This window comes from Blennius ocellaris (genome assembly GCF_963422515.1).
Source record: "Blennius ocellaris genome assembly, chromosome: 17".
NCBI lineage: Eukaryota > Metazoa > Chordata > Actinopteri > Blenniiformes > Blenniidae > Blennius > Blennius ocellaris.
In genome coordinates, this window is record NC_137666.1 from 12,561,132 (window position 1) to 12,588,242 (window position 27,111).

A 27,111-nucleotide genomic window follows, 5' to 3' on the forward strand; every position below is an offset into this window, starting at 1 on the left:
AGAGCATTGTGAGATGTATTAGGAATATTATTTTCATATCTGGTGCATATTGCTTTATGTTTCATTAAAAAACAAAGAAAAGATAAAAGTAAGAATTGATAGGAAGAAATGTTTTTAAGCACCTCGTCTTCACAGTTTATAGTATTTTGGATTATTTGATAAAAAATAAACATAACACTAATTTCATTGGAATCTCCTCTCATTTTGTGATACTATTTCTCTTTATTTACCCCAATAATCTTCTTTCATCCCTATTCTCGCATTACACTGGAGGAATTTATCGGAAGACTTAACATAACAAAACAACAACAAAAATGTGAAAACAAGAAAAATCCAAGAGATCTCCGGCTGTCTCGCCAGCCTGTCCATGGTTTGAACACACTCCACTTCTACTGAATCTCCGGTTGCCTCTTTTCAGTGCAGCCATACTGCCATCTGTTGAGACAAATAGGTACTCCATGCTTTTTGCTCATCTTTGCATTTTCTTTCATTGTCTTCCTTGCTTCTTCTTTTCTTGTTTGTGTGTCTGTTCGGCATTTTCTATTTCTAAATGCTAAACTACATGTGCATTATAAGTAGTGCAGTAATAAGAGGATAGCAAAGGTGTGTGCATACGTGTCCACACACACCTTGTTCTTCTAAATGTGGAGTTTGTTTTATATTGTTAGGGTATGGGTTGATTTGTTTACATTGTGTCAGGCAGAATAACATGTTTACAATAGTGTTATTCCTATTTATATCTTGCATGTATTATGTAAATTTGAATGCATTTACATGCATTCAAACTTGTTTGACTCGACCATGATTGAAACTTTAATGGTTGTGCCACATCTCTTTCTTGAAATTTTTTTGGGTGCCCCGGTTAGGTTGTTGCTTCTATTACCAGCCAATGTAGAGAGATGTAACGCTTCAAAAAAAAAAAAAAAATCCTAAAAGACAGAAGAGACGAGGTGGTCACAGCTGGGAATGGAGAAAAAAAAACGTGGGATGAGGGTTGCAGTTTCAGCATCATTCAGTCAGACAACATGCCCCTCAGCTGAAACAGCGAGACCCTCCCCGATTCTCTCGAATTAGGGAGATTAGCAGGAAAGCGCATAATGCAGGATGATGGAATTTGTCATAATTTGCATTGTCCTGGAAAGATTCGGCTTGATAGAGCGATGCATGGAGGGGGCTTGTCATGTCCCACGGGCAGGTCATAGAGGAAGCTTGGCAGAAATGATTTTTGCGATATGTGCATCAGTCGTAAAAGCCTCACAACCAATTTGTCAAAAAATGTGAGGTCGGGACAGTTGAAGGCAGCAGGGCATTTTGCCTAACGCAATGAAAAAACATGCCCCTCCATCACTCTTCATTCACAGCCCAGCTCGTGTGTGGCACAGTACTCCAAAGCAGCAGACAATTTCATTACATCAGCTGTGGGCATTTATTGTGTTTCATTTTGATCCTATTTCCTTATTTTAACATCAATATTACAAAGCAAAAATAAAAATTTGATTTAATTGAAAAACTATTTCTTTACGATGGCAAAACGATTGATTTCTTTGTTTGTTCTCGCAGTTTGACATTCAGACGTGTCTCCCTGAGCATCTAGAAATCAGGCTCCTCTGACCTTGGTATTAGCACCGAGCGGCAGCTCCTGACCAGCATAAAGTTGACCAGAGCTGACATGGCAGTGTTATTCTTCCGCACGGTTCAGTGTCTATGAAGTGGGCATGTCGTGGGCAGACATAACGTGCGGAAACACACAAATACACACACACGCACGCACACACACACACACACACACACACACACAAAAAAGAAAAATACACAGAAGCTGAGAGAAGGTGGGGGGTTGGGGCAAGGCCAGTGTCCCTCCACACTGACCACACGTTGCCTCAACAATGGCTCATTACAGTTGTGTAATTTTGAATATTTCTCTAAATCCACCAGTGTAATAACCATGTGTTTTGAACGTAAACATATGGTTTGTTTTCTGTACAAATGTGTGTTTTTAGCGTTGCGAGAATGCATTCAGAACTGCTTCATACTCGTCTTTCTTTGTGCACTTCATACCGCTATTTATGTCGCCGTTTAAGTAACGCTGATGTTGTGTGACAGTTGAGCATACAGGGGTTAGGCTCAAACTGGAGCACAAACAGGAAGAAAAAAAAAATACATTGGGGGGGAAAAAAAAAAAGAAAGAAAAGAGAATAAATAAATTAAGTAAAACAGAGGAATATCTTTTCTCTTTCCCATGAAGCCTTAAACGAGAAGGCTAACGTGGCGAGCGAGTCTGTGGAAGAGAGAAAGGTTGTGGTTCTACTGAAAGGTTTGCATTTGTAGAAATGAGGTGTCAGAAGAGGCAGGATTTCCTCAGGGCGCGGCACAACATGAGCCCATTTCTTATCATTTCCCGCTCCCAGACGTGATCTGCTTTGAATTCACTAATGCTGAAAGAACCCCACAGACTTGAAGCCAGTTCGAGATGAAATCGCAGCACACATCCCTGACAAACTGCCATCCACCGCACAAGGATTAAACGGTCGTTGCATATCAAATCCCCATAATAATATATGCACTTAAATACATTCACTGAAACTTCAACCTCAGTTTTTTTTGATCTCCCACATTTTTAACTGTTATGAGTTATTTGCCAACCCAAAAATATTCAAAGAAGAAATGAAATTTCTGGGGGGGGGGGGGGTAAAATGTATTTCTAATACATTTTACACATGAACCTCAAGGACATGGATGCCTTGAAATTAAGTTTTCGCTTTTTTGTCACACAAATAGGATTTTACTAAGAAAAATGGATGTGGATGTGGTCAAAAACTGCTTAAATTCTGTGCTCTTGTTTATATGAATACTTTATATACTTTAAATACTTTTTATTCTGTGCTCTTGTTTATATGTCAGTCTGATAAAGTCATTCACCTTTGGAGGATAAGCTTTAAAATTGTTATTAATCTGCCTGGATCTATTCAGATGTACTTGTTCACTTACCTTTACTCCAGAGTTAAGCCGTAAACAACCCTTCAAACATATGGGAACGTTTCAATGAGTAAACCCATCACGGATATTAATTACATTTTACTTTTAATTGTGAGCATTGGATACTGCCATTACTCCTTTAGCTTGCTTACATGTGTCCTTGCAAAAGGGAAAAGTTACACCATATTAATCTAACCTATTTTACACGTTTTGTATTATCATTTTCCCAGCTAAATTATGCATGAGGTCTCAATGGGGAGAAATGTGACCATTAGCATATCTGATAGGAGTGGTGGAGCAGTTTTCCACCTCTCTCTGTCCTTGGGACCAGGCAGAAAAACCTGACTGTTCGTCAATACCAGGTCATTTTATCCAGGCCAGCCTAGTTCATCTATACCTTTCCAAAGCTCTGCTAATGACACTTGGAGACATCCTCGACACAACGGGGGCCCAGAGGGCTCCGACACCCATGCAAATGTAGTCTCGCACTGTCTGGTCATCTCTGGAAGCGCCGTTGACAAAAAAAAAAATTTGCAATTAGCATCACCTCAGATACACCAGTCTGAAACAAGACACTGTGAAGGGTGGGAAGCGGACACTTCCAGGCACTTCCTGAGTACATTTACATGTATGTTGCTGTCTACACTTCACAGAGATGGAAACTAAAAATGTCTTTTATGTTGATGACCTTTTCGACATATCGTGGAATTTTACTGGAAAGCCATGAAATAAAGGTTGCTAAAGTACGAGATAAAAACACATCTCACACTACAAATTGCATATTTATCACCCCAGTTGTTCTTAAAGCTCAGCTGGTTTTGAAACGTAGACACCGTTCTTTTTTTCAGTTTACGTAAAAGCTTCAAGAACAATACAAAATGCATTAATTTGAACTTCATGGTGACACAGTGTGACATATTTTCTAGCAATGAATTTGTTTATATGACCAAACAAATCTGGTGACTGGGATGAATCATATAATTGTAATAATCAGTTCCGACACGTTCACAGGCGCTTCAGAAATGGGATAATTGAAAACCCTGGATTACATGTTTCAGTCCATTATTGGATTTTTTTGGGAGTACGTTCTTAATTTCCCATTATATGTCTTGATGAACATGGCGTCATTTCGCTTTAACATCAGCAGGGTTTAAAATTCTCATGTCTTTAAAGATGAAATTAGTCTCCTCTTCACTCCTTTTCTGCTTCTGCACCTATTTGTTTTTGTGAACTTCCTGAATACGTCATTTCTATTTCCTACCATGTAAAAGAAGGAAATCAAATGAACAGAGACATGCCCAGAGACACTGAAGTACTAGGGAGACATTTCAGAAATCACAATGATGAGATTTCTAGGATGCATGTAAATGAGCTCAATTACAATTTGTGGTTCACATTTATAATGTTTGTAAGTAACTGTTTCAACTTGCCTAATCTTTAAATAAATCTTGACTTTAGGCTGCAAATTTCAGAGTCGTTGTCAGAAAGGTAAGAACATGAATATGAGAGTGTAACATGGAGCATCATTTCACTGTAAATACTAGAAGACAGCATATTCTCCCTTTTCTCTATGGGCCATTTAGACTGCTAAGGCTAGCATTTGAAAAATACTTACCTTGTTATAGAAAGTTTAATGTCACATGCAATTGTTTGACCCTTATGAATATTAAAGGTTCCCATCTCTGGCCTATTAAAAATGCATGTGGCATTGTGGTTGTTGATCACGTTTAGAACGCCCATGCAAATTGGACTGTCTTCCCTGTCAAGGCCTAAGATGAATAATGTAGTTGTGTTGTATATTCAGGGACACACCATTGACAGTCAATTAACAAGTTTGATTGGTGTGTGAACTCATTCTTTTGAACTGTTAATTTTATGTAAATAGTATTCGCCCTCCCTTCTCCAATGTCTCTCCCCCTCCCGATCCAGGTTGAGCACAGAGAGATGTTACCCCACTGCCACAAACCTCCAAATCCCCAATTCCACCTCCCACCAAGAGTAACCAGAGTGAGATCCTTAATAATTGATCATCACACACCTGCTTCGTAGAAGCGATGCAGTCTGCCTTTAACAGTCAAGGGGGCCCCCATGCTAGCCCCTTTTGATATTCAAATTGACAAATGGTAGCTGGCCTTTATGAATTCAAAATGTGGCGAGCTCTTTTCATGGGGACGAGCTTGTTAAAAGATTCTGGCCACCCATCCATCCTGATGGAGCTGCTCTTTGCCGGAGTGGATATGATGGCATTTGATGGCTCATAAATGGAATGCCAATGACAATTTGTTGTTGATGTGCAGGAATCTGGCTTTTATGTTAGGCAAGTCGTGGTAATGCAGGTTCTTGTGCAGATCATGCTATACCCGCTAAGTGATCCGGTGATTGATCTGAATGTTTGAAAGCTGCGAGGGCCTTTATCCCTCCCTCCCTCCCACCGTGTCCTCTCACTCACTCGCACTCCTCATACTCGTCTTCCCTCCATCTCTTGTCTTCCACACTGTCCCAGTAATTTGGAGCAGTGAAAGCTGAAGATTCATCAGAGTTGACAAGTGAACCCAGCAGCGCGGGATCATGGCAAACCCATTTGATTAGGGAAATAGCCATGACTCTGTCTGCCCTCTAGCTAAACACTTGTGTGGCTCATATTTTTCTGCTATAGACATCCAGATTTCATACACTTCAGACGGGGGCAAATATTCGGCTTTAAATTTTCCACCTTTGGATGAGGCATGCCTGTTCCAACTCTGGTTGGACGAATCCAAACAACAAAAAGATGTGTTTTGAATGAGTCGGATGAAAAGGCCTTGGAGACCACAAGCCCTAAATACCACTCACTCAACACTCATTCTTGTAATTTCACCATGAAACGTGACATCCCTGGATGTGTCTTCACTAATCAGTATAAGACCTCGTCTTAGGCCGTGTATCAATTGATCCTCTCTGGAGATCTGCATATGCTCTGGGGTCTCGGCGATTCTCAGCATATTAGCAGCATCTGTTTGCATTGACCAATAGTGAGTGTCCGGCGCAAACTTAAACACCGACCGTGCCGCAGGGTCTCTAAAGACCTGACCTCCTTAATGCCACTGCTCATCCCCGCTCGCCTGTCTGCATTAAACAGATAGATTTTTTTTCAGGTTTCATTATTCAGGAAGCTTATTTCTAACCCAGGTATTTAGCACAGAATTGAGCTTATTATCACATGCCTGATTGTGATTATAAATAACAGCCACGGAAATGTATTGGCAGGCCTTTCACAGGATGCCTGCTTGAAAATGAGTTGTGAAACAGGAGAGGTGAAACTTTGTAATTAACACATTGCTAATCAAACCTTTGTTTTTATTTATTGTAATTTGGTTGTAGCACTTCATTATATTGTGCACATCAAAAAAAAGTCAAGAGTATAATGATTTGCCTTTTATCTCTAGGTGTGGGTATATGATTGCATGCTAATGGGGTTTAAGGATGAAAAAGATCTAATTAAATATTAATACGTTTTGCTTTACAAGTTGATTTTTTACTTTTAAGTGCAGGCAGCAGTTTTGGAAATTTGTGAAAGTGACTAAATAAAGTATTTTGATAGCGAACACATCCCCCAGCTGTAGAAACCTTTTCCTTACAGTTATGTTTGTTTTTGTTTTTAAACCGCATTCATAGAAATGTATAGTTATTATGTTGATATGGCCTATTGCCATTCATGAATTAAAACCACTACCGGTACTTTAACCCTATAAGGCTGAAAGCCTTTTAATAAAGTTTGTAGTCAAGCATTTGCCACACACTAAAACTGTTATCGTAGAGCTTTTTTACAATGCCAAGCATAGATCAGTCTTTTCTTGTGTATGACAGCATGAAACGAATGGGTAGAAGCCTTGGACTGTAACCGTAGAGGATGAGTTTTTAGACACGCTTGTGGTTTGGCTCAAGGGATTTTAGGCAGTTGGTCCATTGATTACGGCCTCTTGACAGATTGCTGTGTCATCGATTGCCAAATTTTTAAAGAGACGGTTTCCAGATAATTTTTCTGGCAACATCTTTTGATCTCTTGACATCGTCTGCGGCACCACCATGAGGTCAATATTATGGCTGAAATGTCTTGACAAATGTTGGTGCCATGAAATGTTTTCATCATGCTCTGCAGGGGTGGATTTACAGCAAAGAATTGCAAACCCGATGATGGTTTGTTCCAAATACCAGCAAAACTGGAGGTATTCCATTATCTAATATGAGCGAGGAGGGGATGCACCTCACCTCTCTGTGGGGCGAGGATGAAATCTATCTCCCACTCACAGTGATTAAAGTGACTTCACCAACAGACCGGACAAAACACAGCCGAGTGAAGCTGAGCTGTTTGCTTTTGTGTATCAGGAATAAAAAAGGTCTCATGCTCAAAAGCAGGTTTGGAGTTTTTTGGCCAGTGATGACCGAGACCAGAGGGTTGAGAAGCAAGCTTGTGATCGGAGATTCACAGGCTATAAACCCCTGAGCAAGGCCCTTGACTCCCAACTGCTCCCTTGGCACTGCATAGTAACTGCTCACTGCTCACTATAGAGACGGGTTAAGTGCAATACAGCTTTCTTCTTTTTCTTCTTCATGGGGAGTTTTGGGTTGATAGAACAGGTTATCTTCTCATCCCGAGGTTTGCAGTTTGATTCCCATCTGTCCTTGTGTCAAAGTATCCCTGTGGCAAAGATATTGAACCCAAGTTCCTCCCAATAACGTGCGAACCAAACACCTTATTTAGCAAACATTGTCATTATTGTAATCGTGTGCATGAATGGGGGAATGTGACAGATCATGTAAAGCAGGGGTGTCACATACGGCTCAATTTCATCTTGAGTGGCCCAGATCAGTAAAATACTGCCATAATAACCTTTACATTTAAACCATAAAGTTTTTCTACTGTGTTCCGTAGAGTATACGTTTTAAAAAAGTGCTTTGCAATTAGTACCAAAAATTACTACAATCTCAATATAAGGCCAATTTTAATAATCCTTTTCGCACAAATACAGTAAAATGTCTTCTATACCTGTAGCGTTATGCATATTTTTATAAACTCACCCTGACAACATGACATTGAGCGACGAGGCAGCGAGCTTTCATACCAATATCTCAGCCCGGATCTCAAGTGATGTGTTATATCTGCTACTCTTAAGAAATTAGTGACAATGATTTCTTAGAATTTTTTTCAGTTCGCTTAGTGCTTTGGAGGGCTGCATTGGAGCCTCTTGCAGGCCAGTTTTGGTCCACGGGCCTTATGTTTGACACTCCTGGACTAACCTGTCACACTTGTGTGATTTCCGGTGGAGATTTTTTTCTCGAGTTCTAAAAATATGTTTTCTGATCAAATGAATATGAGTTATCAACTCCAATTGTCCATACTTTTGTCTTGACAAAGAATTCAAGGAAATTATGTATTGACACAGGTCTTACTAATTCTCCCTCTTATGTTCTCCTCACCAGGTGGATGAGAATGTGTTCTGCGCTGGTCAAATTGCCCTGGTCCCCTGCACCATGCAGTTGGTAAAGGCTGCCACCGCCACGCAGGCCCGCTTGTCCTTCAGCCATGTCGAGAAAGTTCTGGAGGCTATGATCTGCGGCTTGAGTCTGGCTCACGTTGTCCAGGCCCACTGCTACACCACAAGACCTCAAGACATCCAGACGATCAGGGCCGTTTGGGAAAGCATGCTGAGGGACGAAGAGAAGGTCAGTCACTGAAATATAGGCCAGTGGTTAAGGAAAAAAGATCAATGTCTGGCTGTTTTATTATAGATACAGAGGGAAATATTGATCATACTTATAAAGTGTTACAGCCATAGGATGAACACATTTTTAATGGATTAAAAGACGGAGCATTCCATGCATGAGAGACGAAGTTAAAGTTGAGAAACTTCATATGGTATCCAAGTTTTTTTCAGAGGCCTTTCGGAATTGTGTTTTATAGTTGAGAAAAAGGGGAAGGTTTCTCGCCCCTCTTCGTCCCCTCGAGACCCAAGCCGCTGCTACTGATATTTACCAGTGAGTGCACTCATGAAAAGTTGATGATGTGGGAAACGCTGGTGTCTTTGATAATGTGGAGCTTGGCACAGAAGCAGATGTCTTCCTCAGAGCCTCCCTAATCCTTTGCCCCCACACACCATTTTGGAGCTCCGTTCAACTCTCAGAGCAGCTTATCCCCCTCTTTACCCCTCGTTCCTGCCACCTCCCTCCATCCTTCCCTCCATTCCACCGCCCCGGCTTACAACCCCTGCTCCATACATCTAATAGAGGCTCCAGTCTCCCTTGGCAGCCCTTCTCCTCCCACAGTAATCTGTCTAGCCGAGGGAATTGGGCCTCGGGGAGAGAGGCAGGAGCCCACCTCCAACATGTGGCTTGGTGTTGTGGTGAACAGTGTTGAGGACTGGAGGAAGAGTGTCAACTTTATGTCAGTTCACGGTACACTTTGAAATATCCGGCTATGTAAAACTCTAAAATGTTTTTTAAAGCCAGAAATGAGCAGCCATTTTCATAAGGCTTTTATCATGTCAATTCATGAATTCCAAATCGTACACTGACGTTCACATGTACCAGCCAAGAGATGCGGTCTTTTTTGTTCATTTGTGAGACACATTTTGCCTTAATGCAACTCACAGTAGACTAGCCCTATGACAGTGGAGTGCCAGTTTAGCATACAGACTGAGTCATTCAAATAACAGGGATAACCCAGGGCAAAGCTTTGGGAGGTGACAAGACGTGGTTCATTTCATAGGTCACTGAAGATGGACAACATCGTCCATCTGTTGTGCTTCAGAGCAATCAAAAATATGCATTATCCTGACCCAGGATCGCTGCCAGGAGACTGGTATAGTTTCAGCTGACCCTTTTATTAAGCAGCAGTAATTGACAGCTCAGGGTGTCTCATCTGTAAACAGGTTTGAGAACTGAGGTGGTAGAAGGTGTTCGGTTACCAATATCGCCCTCACACACGCACGCACACACAGTGTTTTCTCCCCCGGTTTTTCAGCTTCATATTTTTGTCCTTGTCTCACTTCAACTTTGAGAGCACATTAATATAGCACAGCAGAGGATTCAGACAAGAAACAGTTGAAATTGGTAACATTTTAAGTTAGTTTCTAACGGGAAAAAAAAAAGAGTTAGAGAACACTAATTCAACATTTTTCACTTAAAAAGTATTCTAGTCATAAATAACAGGAGACGTGGTTTGGTCAAATTTGAACAAACCACCAATTTTAATGTTGACCAATACAATGAAATGTTCCCAAAAAAAAAAAAAAAAATCTCTGACTGTTGCAATTTGCAGCCTTTTGTGTGCATGTTTTTAAAAACTCACAATGACAGTATGGCATTGAGGCTATGCCTAATTTTTACGGCAGCATCACAGACATCACGGCTTAGGTATTAGTGTTGCATTGTGTCTGCTGCTCCCAACAAAGCTGTGTTAAAAAAGTCAGTGCTTTCTTTGAATTTTTTACAATTTGCTTGGTGGGTTCATGGGCCAGATTGCAGCTTCTTGGCCAAAAGACTTTGTGTTTGACACCCTTGAATTAGAGTCACCTCTTGTGTGGTATCAGGTTAAGTCTTGACCTTGTGTATTTCGAACTCAGCTTCAAAATCCAGCTTCCAGCATGGAAATGAGCTCAGTCAGTATTAACCCAACTATGGCCTGCTGACCAATCGCAGCCAGAGAACCAATTATTTTTCCTTTAATTGATTGCCTACATTGGTTCCCCCAAGAAAAGCTTTACGAAACTTCCCTCGAATGACCATTACACACATCCTACTTTTACAAAAACATATAATCTATATATTCTACATTCAATGTCATAATATGTAACATATCCTAAAATGTTATCGTACTGATAGCTGTCAAACTATATATTCTCCACCGGTAAAGAGTTATCTGGCCCTCAATTTAAAAAAAAAAAAAAGAAATGTGGGGATTTGCTGTACAACCCCCATAAAAGGGATCAATCAATTGTACATATCAGTCATACTTATAAATTATCAAAATATATTACATAGTATTGCACACCTTACATTTTTATTTGCATTTTTTGCATGATATGAAATAAAACACAGATGCTACATGTGTCTGTGAAACCACAGGGCCATGTTGTTGTTATGCATTCATAATTTCTCTAATCAGGTGGATAAGGAAGCTTGCAGGGTTAATTGGGAGCGTACTAGAGTCGTTACACGTGTGAAATTGTATTTACGGTGCATTAAACCACAAAGAGCCTGTTTGTCTGTGTGCATGGAAGTGTGTGGGTGAAAGGTTTGATGAACAGGGAAATGTTGACATGATAAGTCAATACATGTTAAACAGACATCTCTTGACGGAACAATAAATTCTAAAAAATCTAGCAGAGCATATTGCTGCTCTTAAAAATAGAGGGGAAAAGCACTTTTTAAAAATAAATTCTAATTAGAACTAATTAGAGCCAAATTTGCACTTGAAAGACTTTATCTGCTGCTGTAAACATATTTCTTTCATGCTAACTTTGACCTTTTCAAGTAACCGTGGCCACTTCTAAAATGCCCTCATATCCTTAAACTCCCCTTCGAACCCCCCTGACTTCGCCCCGTGTGTTTCATTTACACAGTCTGACGAGCTTCGGAGTGCGATCCTGAGAAAAAAAGAGCGAATGAGAGCGCGAATAGAAAGGGATATTATAGCAGACTGACAGCACTACAGTAAGTGCTGAGACATAGAGCCACATGCTGAAGGCGTCCCGCTGGGCAGGAAATGTAGGGGAACTGGCTAAGCAGCGCAGTCCCATCAGCTCCCCGCTGTTCTCCGCCTTTACACCACTTCCTTATTACCGTGTTTACCGTTCGGCTTTCACGCCTCTTGGCCCTCCAGCCCGCCACACGCTCCAGGCACATGGACACGAGTTAGAGGGAGGAAAGTGGGGAGAAAGAAAACAAACATAAAGAGAAGCAGGTCACACCCCATCAGTGTGGAGAGCTGAGCGCAGCACATTCAAAACGATATGCGTTTACCTGCTGTCTGCAGAGTGCAAGAGCACGGAGTGAAATGGCTGTATGCTCTGGAAATGAAGTGGCATGAAGTAATGAGATGGATTGCGTTAAGTGGCCGGTCTGGAGAGGAACTGAGCCGTATACCCTCACACACTCTGCCATATGCCAGCCATCAGAACTTGCCACTCCAGCACTCAGCTCCACCATATATCAAGCTTTGCATTTTATCGGGCTAATTTAATTAATGACTTCTGGGCAGGTAGGATCGAAAGTGTTCCCCTTCTCGTTCTTCTGCCAAACAAGCACATAGTAACAGAGCTGTGGTGACACATTGAAAGAGACACACGCGCTCTCCAGCACATCACTTCCACAGAACAGCTGAACAAACTTTCCACCTCATGCAGCACTGTGGTAGACGCATTAATAAAAAAGCAAACATAGACTGATGTAACCTCGTCCGACAGCTCTGACAAAAAGTCAGCAACTGTGCCGCCACAATAAAGTCCTGCCAGAGGCTGGAGCACCGCGCTGAAGTCCCCTGATCTCCGAGCAGACGGTCGGTTGGGTATAGTACCTTGCCACCCCAGGCCTGCAGGGTGGCCTTTAAGCCTGGCTGAGCAGGACCCCCGTGTCCTGTCACTCCTTTCCCCAGTTCCCACTCTCTGTTCCATGTTCAATCACTATTGACAACTGCAGAGGCAGTTCCCTCTAGGAGAATACCTAGCCCCATGCCAGAAGTGCTAATATAACATTTATCAAAGCGCAGGCCATGTATGTGTGCTGTCACTTGGTGTGACATGCTAAGAGGCCCATGCTGACATGGTTATTGTTCTGCTCCTGTGATTGTTGTTGTTGATCAGTGGAAGCCAGCTCTCTTCAAACTAAGCAGAGTGAAGAAATCTTAGCCTAACCTCTTCACACATTGAAGACACCTGAGTTTGTTTGTTTTTTTTTCAGTTGTTTTGCTCCTTGAGGCGAGAGGTTAGCTGTTGATACACAATTAAGCGTTTGCTAAAGTTTAATCTGAAGGTAAGTGCTGCTCCAGTGAATCTGGTGGATTGGGTCATGACAGTCCGTCTTATGGAGGGACAAAGAGGCCGCCGTCTGCTCTTGTCAGTGATTTCTCTCTCTCTTTCTCTTTTTCTTTTTTTGTAAGTGAATATCAAAATAAAATGTAAGTAACCTGTTATTATTCTGCACTTACGGAGTGGGGTGTAAGTGGATGAAAATTGATCCAGCAAATTGAAAAGGGGGTTAAGTGTTTTTGCCCTATCGACTCCAACAGAAATGACGGTTATATAAAACACTCATTTCTCTCCCATTAGCAGATGAAGCCACGGCCAAGTATTATTAAAGGGCCACATTGTAGCACTGCTCCAAGACATTTTGTTACTGTTAATGGCCCTCAGTGCAGAGGAGAAAAAAAAATATCAAGAAATATTTGGCTCTGCAGATAAAATTGCAGCAGTTTTCTACTAAAATGTACACGGTGAAACCTCCATGACACTTTGTGAATGATCTTCTCGGAAAGGTGAGAAGTCGTCCCAGGAAAAAGACTTTTCATGTTTTGCACAAATTGAACGCATTTTGCTTTTTATCCACAGGGGCTGCGAGCTGCACAGATTCCCTCGCCATTGTTTGTGCACTTTCATTACCACAAGGGTCACCCTCACAATCTCGCGTTAATTTATAGTCTTGTCAGTCCGTCAAGTAAAACGCCTGTTCAACTGCTGCGCGGCAGCATTTCTCTGATGTGCTTGACAATAATGTTGATGAATGATGGTGTATGTGTTCAGCTAACATACCCTGCATCTGATGGTAGTGTGTTGAAAAGTTCATCTTCTCCTTAATTAAATTAAAACACTGAAATGTCTATTCTAAGATAATACAAATATCAAGCCTTTGATTGTATTTGTATTCCTGATCATTTTTAGCTTAAAAGTCATGACAAAAATGTTTTTCCTTCTTTGAACTAGATGCCATACTTTTATCTTTACTTTATATGTTATGAGTAGAGAAATAACTGACAAAACGATGAACTTTTCTCTTTTTTTTTAGACACACTTGTATATACAATAGGTCTAAGTCCACATCGCTTCCAAAATGCCTGTCATGAAGCTTTGTGGTAACATTTCTGCAATGTGCTTTACAATAACGTTGATGGAGTAGTGTTTCAGCAGCCACAGTGTGCGTCTCAGCAGGAGGGCCATGCATTTGATTGTAGCGCGTGGCCCAACGTTTTATTTCATTGGAATACCATCTGTTTTCATTGCAGGATTTGTTGTGGGAACCTAAAGTCAAACCGGTCCCATTACTGGTGGTCGTGGTACCTGCGTTACCCAAGGATGCGGCTGTGGAGCTCCATGTGACTGCAGTCCAGGACGATCTCGCCAAAAGGACGTCCAATCTCACGACGACTAAAGTGGCGCTTGGCTCCATCGAGTGCCACTCCGTGTTGTCTGCTGACGGACACGCTGCTTCAATTTCTCTCTCCTTGGCTGTTCCCGCTGATGATGTGCAGGTCACTGATGTGCAGCGTGTCATGGAAGGAGTTAGCGCTGCATTCAGGGATGCCACAAAGAGGATGGATGCAGAGCTGCTGCCACAGTGCGCGAGGCTGTTCTACAAGTATGACCACGCTCTGGCACTGGAGATTGTTAAAGGTAATTTTCACCTTGTGGTCCCATGTAAACGCTTTAGTGAAACACACAATAGGATGTGTAAAACTACAATCCTCAGTGTATAATGCTCCAAAAATAAATGTTGCTTTGTAATAATTGCCAAGAATTTGGGGCCATTTTGAATTTAATCAAAACAATAATGTAATTACTTACTTATGACTATTCCATCCACAATACTTATTGAAACTTTAAAAAGGAAACTGCAAAAAACACATTTTTTTATCCCCCAAGAAATGCAGTGCTACTTTGGTAGTAGAGCAATATTAGCTGCAGTTATTACATTTTAAAAAGGATTTTTTTTTTTAATGCTACACATGTAAAAATAATGATTATTGGAAAAGTGTTATTACACTAAGGGTTCCAGTATCCTATTACACTATTGGAACCTTATTGGTTCTATTACATTTAAAATAGCCAAAAGTATTACTTTATTGGTCATTATTACATTAGTGGTTGTCACTATCACACAAAGTGCATCTCAAAAATTGAAACACCGTGGAAGTTCATTGTTTACCATGATTCAGTTGATCCAGTGATACCTCCTTAAAATAATTTTGACACACGAATAAACCAAAATATTTGAAACCTTTTTGCAGGTTTTAATTTTAATTTCAGTTCATAAATCCAATAATTATCACAAGTTTAATTGGCTTTCTTCTATTAGTTGTTTATATGCCATGAGTGTTGAAATAATAAAAAAAAACGATTAAATGTTCAATGATATATATATATTTTTTTTTTTTTTAAATGCAACTGTATGTATGGTAGCTTGCTGGTCAATCAAAGTTTATTCATAAAGCGCTTTTCATACAATAACACCCCTCATCCCTCGACCCCTATGTCATAAAAAGATTAAAGGATAAACACTATCTGTTGCACAGTCACTTCATTCGAAGTGATCGAATGTTAACTTTCATTAAATGACTTGAATCAAATCCAAAATGCAGCCCTTCTGCGTTTCCGCTCCACACCACTGCATTAATGAAAACAAAGCGGCAGCCTGTCTCCACTCTCCCGTTTCACAGAAAGTTTGGGCTTACTTTGATTAAGTCAACATAAAGTATTGAAGGAAGCAGTTCCTCCAGAGGATCTTCTCTTGTTCCTGTGTTTAATTATTGTAAGTCATTTGTTGTGTCTGCACTGTGTACAGTAACCCAAGCAGCTGGCACGCTCTTTTGTCATCATTACACTTTTATACGCCGCCATCTCCTGCTCCCAGGGTTCTAGGTTCTCGTCAAGGCAAATGTGGAGCGGTATTTGTTTTATCCTGAGAGATGTTCTCTCTGAGGGAAAAGGGCGATGAGCACATCGATCACGCAGGCTGAGCTGTCAAGTCATTGCAGAAGCAGTCAATTAACATTTTTGAACGTGTGCCAAAAAAGCCTTCGAGCTGTCATTTTTAGCCTTGACATAAGTCATATTTTGTGAAAGTGAAATTTTCTCACCAGCCACAAATGGGGGGGAAACGCATGACAGACAAACTGTGCTATTTACTTTTGTAGTTAATTATATAATTATGTATGATCAAACTTTTTTTTTAAGATATATAATGCCTCCAATGTATGTCTGTGGTCCTCCACAACGTAAGTAAATTCAGCAATGACATGTTGTCAACATATTTTTCATTACAGTATTGGTAAAAGTGAAGATTTTAAAAATGTTATTGGGTCATTGGTAACTGGAACAAATTCTGTTTTGTTCTCCACCCTTGACAAGCATTTTTTTCCCCTTGATTATTGACTGCACAGACTGCTTCCCTTAAACCATCGACTGACTCATCATTTGGCTGGAATCCGTTACATTACAATGCATGCACAGCTCAAGTCCTTCAAGCCCGCCCCATGGGCATTTTTATGGGTCACAGCCAATGCTCATCGGGTGATGAATCCAAAAAGTCAAAGGAGGAAAAGTAACACCTCTGGCGTTAGCCACTACGGCCTTGCAACTGCCGCCTTCAGACAGACGACACGGGGGCAAAATGTGACTGCACACCCCCCTCTTTCATTTACTTGCGTTAGGATTCACAGCTGATAGACGTGACATATGGTTCAAATGAAACCTTTAAAACATCTTGTCTCAACTTGTTACTTACGATAGAGAGGTTCCCTTCAGGACGGAACCCTGCGAGCCAACAGAAACTTCTACTTCTTAATGTAGCAAGGTATTTCAGTGTTGCAAAGTATAATAGTTGGAAAAAAGAAACTATAGGTGTGATGAAATTTGCTATATTTAGCTTAAAAATAAACATTAAAAGCTGTTTCGACATCTGCTGTTACATAAATACAAACATTATTGGAGGTATTTGGACCTGTAAGGATTAATGTAATTGGATTCAACAAGAACAGCTCATATTCTATGATGTCAAAATAAACGACATTTCATGCAGACTGTAAATAGAGCTGCTAATATCAATATTTACTCTAAAAGCTGCAATGTAACATGAAGAAGATACATGTTGTATATTGACAGTGTTATGGAATGATTAATTCATTACTGATATTAAGTTCAATTTAAAATATAATGCAAGATGAAAACCACAGAAATAAATTACATTTTACATCTGTTTTTTTAATTGTTTCTTATTTGCTCTTATAAATATTATGATACCACAAAATCAGAATGTGTATTCACTGATTTTTGTCACTCATAGAGCTGCTTTGATGAAAGGTGAGGCAACCCTCCTTAGTTCCTCTGGCTCCACTGAACACCCTCAGTCCCTCAGCCTCTGCGTTTATTCTCCTTGGACTAAATTAACAATTTTCACGAGCCAACACTTGCTAATTACCACCTCGTTTACCGGTTAATGTGACCAGTTTGGAAGTCAGTGTAGCACAACTAAAAACCACTGGCTCTGGGCCTTGGCCACTGCTTAAAAGCCCCATAAACCCAGCAGGCATCATCCATTCCACACAGGAAAAGCCTTTTCTTTGCTTTCCACCACACTTCACTGACACCCCGCCTTCTCTTCACTTAGGCTTCTCAATATTTATATATATCTTAATCCGTGCAAACAACAACAACAACAACAAAAAATGCTTGTTAATGTTTCGCGTGAAAGGGTAGTTTGTGGACATTAGTGATGGTCTGCTTTTTAAAACATAGATTTAACAGCTTTTCAGCCCTCGGTGTTTGCTGTGAAGCAGAATAATGGCTGGTCCTCTTGGGTAGATGGTTAAGGCTCATCTAATGCTAATGTGATGGCTTTTTGAGTCTCACAGCCTCTGACCACCGGGCCTCTCAACAAGGCTCCCCGCGTAGCCCAAAGGAGGGGGGGGGGGGGCAAGAGACACCATGGGAAGAGGATTGCGTTTGTAATGGGATGTGCTTGTAGGATTTGTTGTGGATTTTAGTGAAGCATTTATCGAGATTGGAGAAAAGAAGTTTGTCTTTCCACGCTTTTCACTTAAAAATAAAAATAACATACTGAATTGCCTGGCCATTCATGTCACCTTCACCCCCCCCCCCCCCCCCCGTGTCTCTCGTTCACACATGCATTCATGCCTGCATGCACAGACAGCGAAAGGGAGCCAAAGCGAGGGTGCAATTATTTCCTATCGGTCGGTACAAAGATTAAAACATCCTGACATGAAACAAGCCTGGGGAGCTCAAGGTATGATGAAGGGTGCGTTTCTTCCCTTAATAAAACCATCCTCTGTCTGTGATCTCCCTCGCTCGTTCAGTTGTCAGCGACTCATCTCCAGAGGATCCCGCTTCCTGGGGTACGCCACATGCTCTGATAACACATATTTAGGCTTTTAATGCCCTTTTTAAAAAAAGGCCTGTGTGCAGTGGGGGCATTTTAAGCTGTAGCACATATTAGCTAATTAGGGTGTAGAGACTCTTTGTGGGAGTGTTCGGCATGCTGTGTGTGCTTCAAATGAATGAGAATGGTTTTTGAAATGATGTTGGACTGCCCTTGTAATCGTTATGGCTTTATGACCATGTCACTTTTTTTTTCTTTTTTTTTTTTTTAATAAGTTCACGCTCAAGTCAGATCACAATCCTAGAAGATTGGTTTATTGTTGATTGTCTACAAATCACGATTTCTTTGTAAAATTATGTTGTGAATATATTTAATTTGATACTTGTAATAGTTTTTCCCAAATTGTGGAGATGCCGGGCCACAAAGACCACACCCAAGTCCCTTCCAACATGCTGTTAAATCAAAAGAAATCAGACAGGACAGTCAGCCATGAGACAGGAACACTTGTGACCAATTAGTGCACACAGCACAAGAGGGATGGAGCTAAATCCCAGCTGGCTGCTGCTAAATAGACAGCCTGTCATCAAGACCGGGCTCTGAGACACTCAATGAATTCTCACATGTCCACTGTCCGTCTGTGGTCCAGCCACACGCAAACCCTCATGCATACACTAACAACATGTCTCAGCTCCAGTAAACTGAGTGGCAGTCCCAACACAGCTTCCTAACATCCCAGCTCAGCAGGAGCACAGGATCCATTCCTCGAGATACTTCCAACAAGCTGCTCTGTTGTCCAGAAGGGTAAATTGCCCCCCCCCCCCCCCCCCCCCCCCCCCCCCCCCACCCTGGTTTCCTTGTGTGTGTGTGTGTTTGGTTGTGTATAGATTGGTGTGCAACATTAGGAGGGGTAGCCTTGGGTTCAGGCCTTGCTGACCATATGTCCGCACTGCAGGAAAATTAATGGGGTGGGTGGGTTGGGGGGGGGTGGGTGAAGGGCTACAATCTGCCAAGTATTTAAGAATGCCAATAATTTGTAAACATGTCCCCCACTTCTCTGGTTGAAGGGTTAAGTGCAGCCTCTGTTCTGGGACAGCCCCAGTGGGAAAGCTCTATTAGAGGCTAATGCCCAGCTCTAGTTAAAGTTCTCATGAAACTAACACCTCCCTGTTCTTTTGCCCTCACCTCCCAATCTCTCTTCCCCACCTCTGGGTTTCAGGACTTGAGGAAACCTTCAAGCGCAGTCTGGCTGAATCCAGTCCAGCGGTGGCCCCGGTTCCAGTCCTGGACTTGCCTGACTCCCAGATCCTCCACCTGTCCTGCTGGCTCAGTTTATAGAAACGCAGCCAGAGTCAACAACCCAACTCCAGCGATCCACAGCACTGGAATTCAGTGGGGCTTTTCTGAAGGAGTGCCTCTGACAGCCCATCACCCAGTGACTTACAACATGGCATCAGCTGATGTGGAAATGAAAAACTGCATATCTCCACATTAATATTGGCTGTTTGTTACGTCTGATTGTTGGAACGCAAAGCTGTCCACGGGTGCCCCTTCGTAGGGTTTCGTTTTGAGGATGTGTTTACTCCTCCTCGCACCCCAGAACACAGGCCTGTAATCCACTTTGTCATCCACAGAAGTTTAGACTGCAGCAGCTGCTCCTCTACCTCACAGACGAAGCTCGTGGAATGTCTTTAACCTACCGCTCCACGCCATCAGACTGAAGACCGCAGTCTACAAAAAGAGACAGCAGCAGTGTCTCATTCCACGAGGCGATAAACTGTATCCCCTGATATCCCACCGTTTCTGGTGGAATTTCTCTTAGCACGCAAGCTAACACCCCTCGTAAAGGCCTAGCACCGCCGCTCACACCATCTGTTCAGTTGTAAACCTATAGATTTACTGTGTGACTGCTTTGTGACCGTGTGTAATGTGCCGGGATGAGCCGAGTGTGTGTTCTCCCTCTCCCTCATGCTTCATGGGACTCAAGGTGTGTTATTATTGTGTAATAGGCAATCAGCAGCAAGCACCTGAAAAGATTAAGCCTCTTTATGTTTTCTATTGATTTTGTTGCAGCCTGGTTAATGGCAGCGGGGGGACACTGACACACACAGCTGCAGGGCCCGTGTGTGTTCCGTCACTGTGTATGTGTGTTTGCGTGCACTGGAGGCATCGTCGGAGGACACAGAAAATAACACAATTAACCATTGCTCCTGGAACATTTCTTTTCTCAAAGATCATGAACCGTATTGATAATCTGAGTTGGAATGCATCTCCACTCGGGCTATTCTCTTCATCGCACTCCTGATGGCACTGGAGTGGAGGGAGCTATTGATCCTCGCCCACCGCCGTGTTGTTTTGAGAGTTGTTATCAAAAATTGAACAACAGAGGCAGCCAATAGAGCCTGGAGATTTTTTTGATTTTTCTTTTTTTTTGAGGTCTGAAAAACACAAACAAGCAATTATTTATGAGAGGGAGCAAGACAATGCCCCATAAATATACAGTGTGTGTAACACCTGCTTTAAAGGGTTGCACCAGGCAACCTCTGATTCTGATGTTTTGATTGATGAAGCTATAAGTGTTTTTGATGGAGTGCCTTCATGATGACGTCTATATGTCATTCATCAATTATAATTGTTTTTAGTGCTCTTATTTCACTGCAAGCAGGTCCCTACTTTTGACTTTAGACTTGGAGGGCCCTTGTGTGTGTAGTTTGTATGCCCTGTTCATGCATATGTGGCTTCTGTCCACACTATCCTCTCACAGCCCAGCAAGATGAATTTGAGGTCTGTCTCTCTCATTTGGGGTGATGATGGACTGATGACCTGACCGGGATCTGTTATCTTCTCCAGTAAATGTGGATGGATCTGTATGTGATTATATGTTCATAATAAATGAAGCTTTGCATAAATTGCTTGTTTTAGAAAGTGTTCTTTAAAATTATTTTTGTCTATATCAAGGCTGACAAACATAAAGCCCGTGTGCTAAAATTGGCACAGAAGAAGCTCCAATCCATATGAGCCATTAAGCAAGCTTCAAAGAAAACCTTGAATTGACACCTGAGATGAGAATAAGTTTTGTTTTTTTGACATTTCACTGTATTTTGCACCGTTTGGTTTCATTGAAATTGGCTATATGTTGAAATTGTATACATGTTTTGTAGTAATTGTTTGGTTTTTGTGAAAATATATACATTTTTGTCACGTATACTCTGCACCACAACAAAATGAACTGAAATGCGTGTGACAACCCTGGACCTAATCAATGTTACGGAGACTTTTACCAAGTAACCTAAACGAATGTGTTTAGAAAACTTGCACACCCTCTATTAATTCTTAAAAGATATGTATCAATGACAAATACATGGAGCACCTGGATGATTACCTGGCTTATTAAGACTTTATCACTGACTCTGGGGGCTGCACTCCGACCAAGAACGTCCCCACCATGAGTCAGGGGGCTTTTCAGTCTGGAGTTTGTGTGTGTGGGTTGTATAACCTATGTAGAGTATGGCTGGATGGATGGATATCTGAACCTGCAAATGTTCAAAACTATTTCTGAGGGTGGAATAACAGCAGAAATATTATAACGTAATCCAGAAATCACAAAACGTTTTATGAAAAGAATGAACCCTTTTTTAAATACTAAGAAGCATCAGGGCTGGAATTCATTGCATGCCGAGACCACTTGTCAATTACTTGCTAAATATTACATTTTGTTTTTGAAAAATCACATTTTCCTACTGACACGAGCAAAGCCACAAGTATATCTTCACTGCCTCATCGTAACCAATGTGATGGCCTCTGGCAGACACATCTCTTTGTGTCCTTACCACTGTGCCTCCTCACAAAATGAGTAAAGACAGGGTGACATTTATTTTTTTCATGTGTTTTGTCAAATGTACATTTTTCCACAAAGCTGACCTGCAACCACTCTGCAAACAAACTGGCTGCTGTGGCTAATGTTGTCCTTTGTGTGCAGTCTGAAAGCCCGCGGCTCTTGTCATTGTGGCCTTGCACATGGACTTTAACTGTGTGTTTCTTCCTCCAGGCAAACCCAGGCTGATGTGTGTGACTCTCTTTCCCCCATAGCGACCAGCTCCAGCAGGGGAGCCAGCTCAGGAGCAGCCTCGCCGCATGAAACGCCTCCTCACATTGTGGTCTGTGTGCCTCGCTGACTGTGGTTTTGTTTGTTTTCATATTTGAATCCATTTTTTTTGTTTGTTTATTTGTTTCGTAATAAATTGTTTTCTTCCCCTGACATCTTGTGAAAGCATGTCCTGATGTCCACAGCACTGACTTAACCAAACTTTGTCAGTATGCTGAACTGGTGAGCCAACAAATGCTATTGAGCGGTGTCTGCTGACCTCTTGTGGTCAGTGTCAGAAGTGCAGTTTCAATTTAGGAGCGCTCAGATCCATTTGTACAAATTAGTTATTACATGTTTGTTTTTTGTTTTTATGTTTTTAAAAGTCATATTCTCTCTGCAAGAGTATTTGTATATATTGTCTAACTTTTAACATATGCAGGTTGTACATAACTAAAGTCAGCTTTATTTGACAATAAAGCTGACTTTGACTTTGAGTTTGATTTATACATTTCTCATATAAATGTTATACAAATGTCAAACTGGTTATTTCATTATTCTCAGTGAAATGTGTAGGTATTTATATTCAGTATAGTAGTTCTCCATTTGCATATGTGGGCTTTCTCCTGGCAATGCAGTATCTCCCACAGTCCAAAAAACACTTGATAGACGATGACTGTCTGGATGGCAGCTGGATGGGAAACTACATTTTTTTTCCATAATTCGCGATAGAACATATCTCACAAACAATACTGGTAATATGACCACAGACTTTATATTCAGAATTAAATGAATTCCTATAATGTCAGTCACTTCCTTTTACTCCTGATACACAGCATCCTTGTTTCCACCTATCCATTGTATTCTGTGGAGCATCATTAGAAACTCAGTCATGGCTTCATCAGTGGAAGTGTTGAGCAACAACTACTTTACTTCCTTCCATTTGAATTCAAATGCTCTCACTTTCTCCTTTTCTGCTTTGAAAAGGCTTGTTCCCTGTGAGGATGATTTATAGTTTCCGTGAAAGGATCAGTGTCAATAATAAGTGTCAAATCCATCTGATATATAGGTTTCAAAGATATTTCATAGTTCTTCATATTTTATACGAGGTAGTTTCTGACTCAAATTATAGTACAAGCGGATTTATGTTCTCAGGTTAATATAAAACTTGTATCGACACTGAAAAACATTGTAAAACAATATCAATAGTTATAGAGATAACAATAGTTGTGGATAAATAAATATAATAGTTATCTAAAAAAAAACAGCCTCATAGATGAATGCTTTTTCTCTTTTTTACTCACAAGCCTCTAAACGTTTTCTTTTGATGCCCAATTGTAGTAATATGAAGCTACATCATTGTTTTATTATTAATTTAATCTTTTTTTTCCCCCAACATTTTCAACATGCACAACTGTGATAATCTCATGCCAAGAGTAACGAAACCATGATGCCGATAACTCATTTGCTGTGTTCTCCCACTGGAAAAATGTAGTTAGGACTCCCAAAGTGTGTCATCATCCTCAGGATAGTAATGCAACAACGGAATTTATGGTGCATGTAAATTATCTTTCAGTATGTCATAGTCAAATGTAGATTCTGTTCCTCAATTCTCATTTTCTCTGCTCCTTCAGCTTTAAATGAATTCGTCAAAGTCATATTGAAGAGCAAAACAATTCAAGAGAAATACCTGAAATGGTTCAAGCAGACTTCTTCCACATCATTGAAACTGAGAGGGCACTTGGTTATGAGATCAAATCTCCTGTAAAAGAAGGAAGAAAACACCGGAGCGCCAGTTTTTAGAATGCTTGGAAGTTTTCTGCTTACAACCAATGCTTTGTATTGATACATGATGGATATCCTCCTGCAGTATGATACACTGAAAGCCTCAAAACAGAAGTTCAACCAAAAGTTTACTTTTTTTAAATATATTTTCATTTTATGTATGTGGGATCATGCAGGATTTTTAACCATCATTTTAAGCATTTGTGGTAAAATAGGAGCCAGGAAAATAAACATCTATACTAAACCATCATTTTCCCCCATATATCACTGACATAGACCAATAATGGGACGTTCAACTTATGATCATTATCCTATTCTTCCTTAAGATGCTGATTTCACACAAGCTGAACAACATACAGCAGAAGTTCATCCAGCGTTTCAGGAAGTTTCCAAACAGCTCTAAACTGAATGAACATGAAACAGCATTATGTTGTGAATAACAATTTCACCTCACACGTGCTTTGAATTTAGGCTTTCAGGCCTGTCTGTACTGTGTTTGCGTGTTCTCCCTGTTCATGTTTGAAATGTGTGAACACTCCAGTTTCCCCTCACAGTCCTAAAACATTCTTTTGGGGTTGATCGGCGGCTCTAAAATTGCTCTAGGTTTAAATGTATACGTTGGGTTTCACTGTCTCTCTGTGTTTGTCCTCTGGATCTGCGTCCTCGAGCCAAATTTAGGTAAAGTGGTACAAAAGGACACATGGATGGAGATACGTGGCTTGGGCAATGATGTTGGAAAACATTAAAACAAGGTCCACCTCTAAGATCGTTTCAAATAGCACTATGCGACGAAACTTTCATCAAAGCACCTCAATCAACAAGCTGATATCAAAATCAGCAGCTGCTTTATCCAAGAATCAATGTTTGTAGAGCTTCATATAAAAGGTTATGAACACAGACTGCGTAACATGATCTATGACTATATTCATATAGGTTTGTTGAATACCAGCCAACTCCTGCATGAAAAATCTTGCTTGCTGGGTTTGAGTGTGGATGCTGGAAAAGTCCAGTGAAAGACAGAGTCTGCCTGTGGTCTTCATTATGTGGAGACAATAGACAGAGAATAGCTGGCAGTGCCAGGAACAGGCTCGAAAAAGGAGAGTACGGATTAATGAGGGGAAAAACAGAAACAACATTGTAAACATGCTACGAACTCCCACAGTTATTCATTCACGTCTGAACCTGCCTTTGAAATAAATGAGCTGGTTTCAGGATCCAAACAATGCAGCTCCACTTTTGTCACATCAGTGTATTTGTCTGAAAGTCACAGCAAGCGTTTAAGTGATGCTCTGCTCCGCTCTGTGTTTGACGTCAGATGAAGTCAAATAGTGTGAATGATGAGCTGTCTGATGATGGGAGTTCACTAAAATGTCTGTTCTGCTTCAAAACAACTGTATATAAGCTTTAACCCTTGAAGAGATGAGTAACCGTATATAGTCACATTCAGTTTGCCTTGCTTGTTTACATCAGGCTGATAGAAGTTACTAACAATTACAGAATGCTGATAAAAACAGTTTTTTGCAGGACACAAGCACCATGTGGAGAACAGAATGAGGCATCAGGATGGTGAACGCTTCATGAAGACATGATGACAATCAGTCGTGAACTACAATGTCTTTTCAGTCGGTTAACAAGTTACAATATTCCTCCAAATTTGCATATAATTAACTTTATTTGTTTGGGTTTTTTTCCCAAAGTGTCCAAAGAGTCCAAAAACTGAAAAACTTCAAAAAGGTACATCTTTTGATATTATCCATTTCTAAATGTTTTACTTATAAAGGGTTAAGGAATAATTCTGTCGCTCTTAACCTTTAAAACATATTATATTATTCACAAATATATGTGAAAATATTTCCTATTGTCTGTACATTTCAGAACATACCAGCTGATAATCATGATGACTTTCAAACAAAACACAAAATCAACAAAACAAAGAAAATCAATTGAAACCTGATTAATATCTCAAGCTTGGTTGAAAGCCAGTGAGTAAAAGTAGGTTTTAAGATACATTTTAGATGTAGAGAAATAAGATGTCTGTATGTCTTTATACATTTTGAACACTTTAAAAATGTTTTGTAATTCTAAATTTAATCGAACGTTAATAAATATTTGTTAGAATATAGGTAAATGTGCTCATTTATGGGGATATTTAAATTCAACTTCAACCTACTCGTTAAGTAACTTGTTTCAAAGTATCACTCGAAATAAAGAAATGAATTCATTCTAACCTAATCCATTAATTTAATTTTTTTTGTTTTTTATTTGACAGAAACCGGAACGGTTGACGAGATGTGCGATTGTTTCCGGGGACGATATTGTGGGACGTACCCATTCAGGAAGCCCGTCGCACTCGGCGCGTTGTGGTTGCTACATGCTGGCGATTCTTTCAACAACTTTTCTCACTGATGTTAAATAAAGACTAAGGTTAGTGACTTTTACTCAACACTTACTTTCGCGACAGCATGTCATGGGACCGCCTGCAACAATATTATATATTGAGAAACATTTGTTATACAGAGCTGCATCACAGTGCTAGCAGTTAGCATAGCTCATTAGCTGCGTTATGAACATGTTGCACGGATAGGATGTTCATAAGATCTATTTAGCGTAATTACATTATTACAATATAATTGAGCGTCAGTCTTATCAATGAACACTACATTTTAAACCGAGCTGGACAACGTTTTCAGTGTTATACTTGCCTCATTGGTTCACCACACATGTTATTAATCTCCCCATTTATTAAAACAGTTTGAGTTACGTTTTCCTGTGTCACAGGAACGACTTCAAAATCTCACTCCTGATCTACAAAGCTTCGAATGGTCTTGAGTCTAAATTAATCTCAGATTTATTTGTTGGATATGGAACTTCCAGACCCCCGAGGTTCTCAGGAAAAGGTTTACGAA

General features: G+C 40.6%; 2 protein-coding genes across 2 annotated transcripts in view; both read left to right on the forward strand.

Moving 5' to 3' along the window:
• dph6 (diphthamine biosynthesis 6) overlaps positions 1-19,734 on the forward strand; it is a gene marked incomplete at its 5' end in the record, with an annotated part of 61,033 nt that extends 41,299 nt beyond the window's left edge. Inside the window, 3 exons of the mRNA XM_080513378.1 lie at positions 8,437-8,679; positions 14,231-14,618; positions 19,556-19,734. Coding sequence (XP_080369504.1) covers positions 8,437-8,679; positions 14,231-14,618; positions 19,556-19,674 — 750 coding nt within the window. The 3' untranslated portion in view covers positions 19,675-19,734. The remainder of the gene's footprint in view (positions 1-8,436; positions 8,680-14,230; positions 14,619-19,555) is intronic.
• Positions 19,735-26,554: 6,820 nt separating this feature from the next.
• Positions 26,555-27,111, forward strand: part of aqr (aquarius intron-binding spliceosomal factor) — a 50,309-nt gene continuing 49,752 nt past the window's right edge. The window contains exon 1 of the mRNA XM_080513172.1: positions 26,555-26,629. The gene's annotated coding sequence lies outside the window, so the exon portion shown is untranslated. The remainder of the gene's footprint in view (positions 26,630-27,111) is intronic.